Here is a 7104-nt window from a genome sequence, read left to right as displayed (position 1 = left end):
TTCTAGAAAGCGTAAGGGGGGTATGGTCATTTTTCAGCACGCAGCGATTTCGGTATCCACCGAGTGGCCTAATTAACAAAAAATAATACATATTAAACAGACTGACATACTCATACAAAATGATATCGTAAATCCGACTTTATATTCACAGTTTGGCACACCAATTCTAAAAGCTAAAACCCGAGTAAAAACCTGGTCTTTGCGTCTATTTAAGCCAAGACTCGAGATTATAGTAGTAAAAACCAATCGAATTAGAACCAATTGTAGACCCAAGAGAAGACCTGAGTGTAAGGAAGGCTAAATGTATTGTTTTTAGTGGTGACACTTCAAAGTCGGTCCGGTCTTAAAAGTTCATGCATAAATTTTAATTTGGAATTTCAACTATAGGTTTGCAAAGACAAGTAAAGAAATTAACAGAATTAATAAAGTTATATTTTCTACATCATACCTGGGTCGAACTGTTGGATCGTTTATTTCTCTGCATGGTTTCAAGGAGAGCCTAGTTAAAATGAATAATGTTGATGATGATGATAATAATAATATAATAATAATAATTATAATAATAATAATATTACATGTACAGGTGAGGCCACAAGTCCGCTTTTCTTGTGTTCACGTCCAATCAAAGTTAATATTCTTGTGTTCACGTCCAACCAAAGTAAACATTCTTATGTTCACGTTCAACCAAAGTAAACATTCTTGTGTTCACGTCCAATCAAAGTTCATATTCTTGTGTTCACATTCAACCAAAGTAAACATTCTTGTGTTCAAGTCCAACCAAAGTAAACATTCTTGTGTTCACATCCAACCAAAGTAAATATTCTTGTGTTCACGTCCAACCAAAGTAAACATTCTGGTATTTACGTCCAACCAAAGTAAACATTCTTATGTTCACGTCCAACCAAAGTAAACATTCTTGTGATCACGTCCAACCAAAGCAATATTCTTGTGATCACTCTCAACCAGAGTAAACATTCTTTTGATCACCCTCAACCAGAGTAAACATTTTTGTGATTACGCTCAACCAAAGTAAACATTTTTTGTGTTTACATCCATCCAAAGTAAACAATCTTGTGATCACCATCAACCAGAGTAAACATTTATGTGATCACCCTAAGCCAGAGTAAACATTTTTGTGATCACCCTCAACCAGAGTAAACATTTTGTGATCACCCTCAACCAGAGTAAACATTCTTGTGATCCCCATCAACAAGAGTAAACATTTTTGTGATTACGCTCAACCAAAGTAAACATTTTTTGTGTTTACATCCAACCAAAGTAAACATTCTTTCTTGTGTTTACGTCCAACCCAAGTAAACATTTTTGTGTTCACGCTCAATTAAAGTAAACAATCTTGTGATCACCATCAACCAGAGTAAACATTTGTGTGATCACCCTAAGCCAGAGTAAACATTTTTGAGATTATGCGCAAACAACATTCTTATGATATCAAGCTCAACCAAACAAGCATTCTAATGATATCACATTTAGCCATAGTAAACATTTTTGCAATCACATCCATCGTCTAACCAAAGTTAAAATGTTTTATGAATGTTTTATGAAAGTATGACAGAAAATGGCTGCCGTGATTAATGTATATTTTTGAAAAATGAAGATGGAGGAGAAGTTATGTTGAAAACCAAGATGTTAGTTGTAAACATATGGTTTGTGTTTATAATTATGTATGTGAGGGTCATAAAGTAACCAAACACATTCATCATTTATATTTAAATATATTTTGAACCACCCTTTGAAACACGCAGGCGAATGTTAGACTCACGTTATGATGTTTAATAGTTTCCAAATAAACATGGTAATTCACTAACGACTTTAATATCGTCTTCGATCCATGCAGCATTTTTTAATTATTGCAGTATTTTTATTATGATTATTATTATCATTATTATTATTATTATTATTATTATTATTATTATTATTATCATTATTATTATTATTATTATCATTATTATTATTATTATTATTATTATTATTATTATTATTATTATTATTATTATTATTATTATTATTATTATTATTATTATTATTATTATTAACATGTTTTTTGGGACACCCTGTATCTTCCACATTATTGATCAAGCTCATTTGGAATTGCAACAACATACCCTTTAATAATTCCTTCTCTTAATTATAAATAAGTGCTCAGTTGTAAATATTAATTAGTTCCGGTTTAGATCAATAACAATACAGATAGAACACTAGATGTCGTCTTTTCAAGATTTAAGGGCTTTTCGTCACAATAACCCTGAGGCAGAAGCCCAAAGGAGTTACGCGCATTCCGCATTAAATGACAAGACAGAGAGAGAGCATGCGCGTAACTCCTTTGGTCTTTTACCTCAGGGTTCTTGTGAACGAAAATCCCTCAAATCTTGAAATTACGACATTTAGTGTTCTATCTGTATTGTTATTAATCTATGGAATCTTGAATTTATGCTAACCGCAGTTTGAAGAGAATCTGGTATGTATTGCGGTGAGATAGTTTCCTCTTCAGTTTTCTCCAAACTTTCATTTTCTGGGGTATCCTGGTACCCCTGGATATCCTGTGTATCCTGGTACTCCTGGAGATCAGAGCCATTCCTTTCATTCAACCCTAGATATAGGATAATTGATCATAATTTATCTAGTTTACGCATCAATCAAATGTGATTAATCTGATTTACGCATTTATTAATCATTAAAGGAAAGTATCCCTACGCTACAGTGATAACCAGAACACTATGGAATAGGAAGGCAACATTTTAGCAGTAATTAAGAGTAAATTGTATAGAAACAGTTTGAATTTCCTAGCCGGGTCAACCTTTCCGGTCCCATTTTGTGCTGTATCGCCCGGACATTGGGTAAATAATGCAGCCACTCAATAGGACTAGCCGGTGCAACAAGGTTGACGCGGTCAGACTTTTGGTTGAATTTACTTTTACTAAAGGGTCAGAGGTGCGTGGTATGTATGGGCTGCTATTATTATTTTAATCAAACAATACTTTAAAAGATCACTGCACTACCAATTAAACCTTTATTAAAATTCCGATTGTCTGAAGATCTTCGACATAAAAAGTGGTTCGTTTCCATATGTGGTGCACGGGTTTTGTTTCAGATTTTATTTTGAAGCAAAAACAAATAGCTGAGTAACCGTATTTAGTGCTCTATGCTGATAATGTCCAAAATGAAATTTTAAAAGTAAAATTCACACCCGATTCAACTTAAAAAAGTTACATCCGAGCTGGTTAAGACTAAAATATAATTTTTATAACTTTATTTATATTCAGATTCAGAGGATAACACAAATATCTCTATATTTTCTTTATTTATATTCAGATTCAGAGGATAACACAAATATCTCTATATTTTCTTTATTTATATTCAGATTCAGAGGATAACACAAATATCTCTATATTTTCTGTAAAGGAATTGAGTCTTTGCTACAAACTCAAATTTTCTAATCCCAATATCTTTAATACTTAATTATGTAAACTTTTGATTTTTCAAACTTAAATTTTTTGATCTATGAGTCATAGTTTGAAATATCTAAGGTCTGCAACATTGGATTTCATAGATATAGGAATTAGAAAATCAAATTTTGGAAAAAGACTCAGAATTGAGAATAAAAACGATAATTTTCTTGGATTATAATTTGATTATTCCGTGTAGTTTGTAATAATCAGTTTCCCACAAGCCTCTGTAGCTCAAGGACAGTATTCACAATTTATAACGGAAGACGGAAACTTTTTTAACATTTAAAGATAGCAAAACCGGGCTTAGAAAATTCAAACAATTTCAATTTATTTAACTTTTTAAAATGTTAGTCAAACAAAAAGTATGAAAAAGTTGTATAGATATGTTAGAAACTCTAGATGTGCTTAATAAGAAATGTCGTCTTCATGATAAAACTGATTTTTGGCGGAGGCTGAAGTGACAACATTGCTGGCGAGAGGGAGGAAAGGATTTTCTTCGCTTGTCAGCTGTAAAAAGCGGGAAAAAATCCTTCCCTCCCTCTCATTAGCAATTTTGTTACTTCATCCTCCGCAAATAATAACCTTACTATCCATTCCCCATAACCAAAATAGGAGACACGAAGCAACCATAATTTCCGGGGCTAAATATGTTGAAAAGATGCTTGTTAATTTGTGTGTTTAACTTACAGATGTCGGATTATGAAGGTCTTTAGCCCTGAATATTCGTGGGAAAGTTGTCATGATTATTTTCTTTATAATACTTAATTTGACCATTATTTAAGGGACTCTAAGCGTTATTTCAAGTGACCCTCAATGCAAAGATAGCAATGCCCGATTCGCCACGTTGCCCTTGAAACTTTTGTCTGTTTAAAAATGTGGAAGATATTGCCAGTTTTCTGGGTAAAAAATGTGAAATATATTGCCAGTTTTCTGGGTTAAAAATGTGAAAGATATTGCTAGTTTTCTGGATTAAAAATGTGGAAGATATTGCCAGTTTTCTGGATTAAAAATGTGAAAGATATTGCCAGTTTTCTGGATAAAAAATGTGGAAGAAATTGCCAGTTTTCTGGGTTAAAAATGTGGAAGATATTGCTAGTTTTCTGGATTAAAAATGTTGAAGATATTGCCAGTTTTCTGGATTAAAAATGTGAAAAATATTGCCAGTTTTCTGGATTAAAAATGTGGAAGATATTGCCAGTTTTCTGGGTTAAAAATGTGGAAGATATTGCCAGTTTTCTGGATTAAAAATGTGGAATATGTTGCCAGTTTTCCGGGTTAAAAAATGTGTATGATATTGCCAGTTTTCTGGAATTAAAATGTGGAAGATATTGCCAGTTTTCTGGATTAAAAATGTGGAAGACATTGCCAGTTTTCTAGATAACAAATGTGGAAGATATTGCCAGTTTTTTGGGTTAAAAATGGTTAATTCTAATAATTCATATATATTTTCCTGCAGTAGAAATACGCAAGTCCTTTTTGTCGAAAACAGACACTTAAAAATAATCAGTTTTAAAATTATAAACAATGATATCTAACTCATACTTGATCAGACAAAGGGTTTAAGGGTACCGTTGTGAATCGGGTATTGCCAACTTTGCATGTAGGGTACAGTCTCTTCAGCAAATTTGTTAAGAAACTTTTTTAGCCTTTTTGCATTTATTTTGATCTTTGGTTTTTGAACACACGCCGGTAAATTATTTTCTGCCACAAGTCCTCACAAAGTTTGAACCTCGTCAGACGGTTCAGACTCATTATTTATATATTCAAAAAGTAGTTTTGTAGGCAAAAACCCGTGGTTGAGTAAAATTTGGAATTTTCGTAAAAGTACACAATATGTCTTCTTTTGAGATAAAAATGCTTGTACGAAAACTTCGTACACAATCGTAGCAGGGGTCGTTATTTTACCTAATCGTCCGAAGGGACGTTAAGTAACTTTAAAATACCTGATTGATTATCTACTAAAACGTTGTTGAATTGATCTTGTGGATAGTCTTGATATTCATAATATAAACCTAAACATAATATGATACAGTGCTCTCCAAAATAAAGAGGAATATAAAGAAGACCCTGGCATAATATGGTACAGTGGTCTCCAGAATAAAGAGGAATATAAAGAAGACCCTGGCATAATATGGTACAGTAGTCTCCAGAATAAAGAGGAATATAAAGAAGACCCTGGCCTAATATGGTACAGTGGTCTCCAGAATAAAGAGGAATATAAAGAAGACCCTGGCATAATATGATACAGTGGTCACCAGAATAAAGAGGAATATAAAGAAGACCCTGGCATAATATGGTACAGTAGTCTCCAGAATAAAGAGGAATAGTAAGAAGACCCTGGCATAATATGGTACAGTGGTCTCCAGAATAAAGAGGAATATAAAGAAGACCCTGGCATAATATGGTACAGTGGTCTCCAGAATAAAGAGGAATATAAAGAAGATCCTGGCATAATATGGTACAGTGGTCTCCAGAATAAAGAGGAATAGAAAGAAGGGAATAATTATTGAATAATAACCGACTATTGAAAAGGAAAAGTCTATTGCAACCTTGACCTTTTCGACCTATTAATACAGGGTTATGTCAAAGGATGATACTGTGAAGACGACCTGAGACACTTTAAATATGACGATTCCAAGGTCAAGTTAGATCTTTCGCCATGAATAAAGTTGTTTATAGCCTTTAAACTACATGTTATTCTTCAATGAACGATTATCTTTGCTTCTGCCTTTTGTAATTGATAAAAGCAAATCGTGGAATGCTGGATCAAAGAAGAGAAATCCTCCAAACGAAGATTAGTTCAAATCAAAATAAAGAACTGTTGGGACAAATTTATGGCATTTTAAAATTAAATAATTACTTTTTGGAAGTCGAAGAATAATTGCTGAGTTGATTTAACATTGTACGCTAGCGTACACTCCAGTTTTCGGCCATTTAAACAACATTTTAGAGGTAAAATGTAATGTAAAATGAAAGGTTTAAGGAATATCGTTTAAATGGGAGATTACGATCAACTTTGAGCCGATTTTCTTAATAAAGCATCCGATATTACGGTGCACGATAAATATTTTCTCAAAGTCCCTCAAAAATTATTATTTTAAAATCATTTTTTAGACTTAGTGACACTTTTATGTTATAATGAATATTTATACCTGTTGACTGTTGTTCTGCTCCACTAATGGTCACAAAAAGATGAAAAAGAAAAACTAACAATTTTACATTTGTCATCTAAAGTCTTATATATTTATATTCAACTTGTCTATAAGGGGATTGGCTTTTTTCAATTCAACCTACGTCAAAACGGCAGTTTGTGTTGCTTTGACCTCACAATCACATGATCTCGTCAGGAAAGGTTTCATGGGATAGGTCAGAAAAAAAATGATTTAAAATATGATTTAAAACCTTAGGACCATAAAAATTTATCTTGATTTTACAGCACACAAAGTGTGATTTCAGAAAAGATAACTATTTTGGGGTTTAACAATGCTTAAGTTTGTTTTAATGTTTAGATAAAAAAATTTTATTCATGGTCCCAATGCCAAAATCCATAACTAAAAAGCTTTAACCTAAAAAAACCGAAAAAAATAAACTTTTTTACTGAGAAATGAACAAATTTTCCTGTATATATTAAGAGGGA

The 7104-nt window shown here is 32.5% G+C and overlaps 1 protein-coding gene across 1 annotated transcript in view; it reads right to left on the bottom strand.

Moving 5' to 3' along the window:
• LOC111700378 (uncharacterized) overlaps positions 1-6864 on the bottom strand; it is a 7583-nt gene extending 719 nt beyond the window's left edge. The window contains exons 1-4 of the mRNA XM_023471265.1: positions 6620-6864; positions 5411-5479; positions 2457-2608; positions 449-499 (exon numbers count right to left, since the gene is read on the bottom strand). Of these exons, the coding sequence (XP_023327033.1) occupies positions 449-499; positions 2457-2608; positions 5411-5479; positions 6620-6695 (348 nt within the window). The 5' untranslated portion in view covers positions 6696-6864. The remainder of the gene's footprint in view (positions 1-448; positions 500-2456; positions 2609-5410; positions 5480-6619) is intronic.
• Between the last annotated feature and the right edge of the window lie 240 nt (positions 6865-7104).

This window comes from Eurytemora carolleeae, unplaced genomic scaffold (assembly GCF_000591075.1).
Source record: "Eurytemora carolleeae unplaced genomic scaffold, Eaff_2.0 scaffold178, whole genome shotgun sequence".
Classification (NCBI taxonomy): Eukaryota; Metazoa; Arthropoda; class Copepoda; order Calanoida; family Temoridae; genus Eurytemora; species Eurytemora carolleeae.
This window is presented reverse-complemented; position numbering and strand designations above follow the sequence as displayed.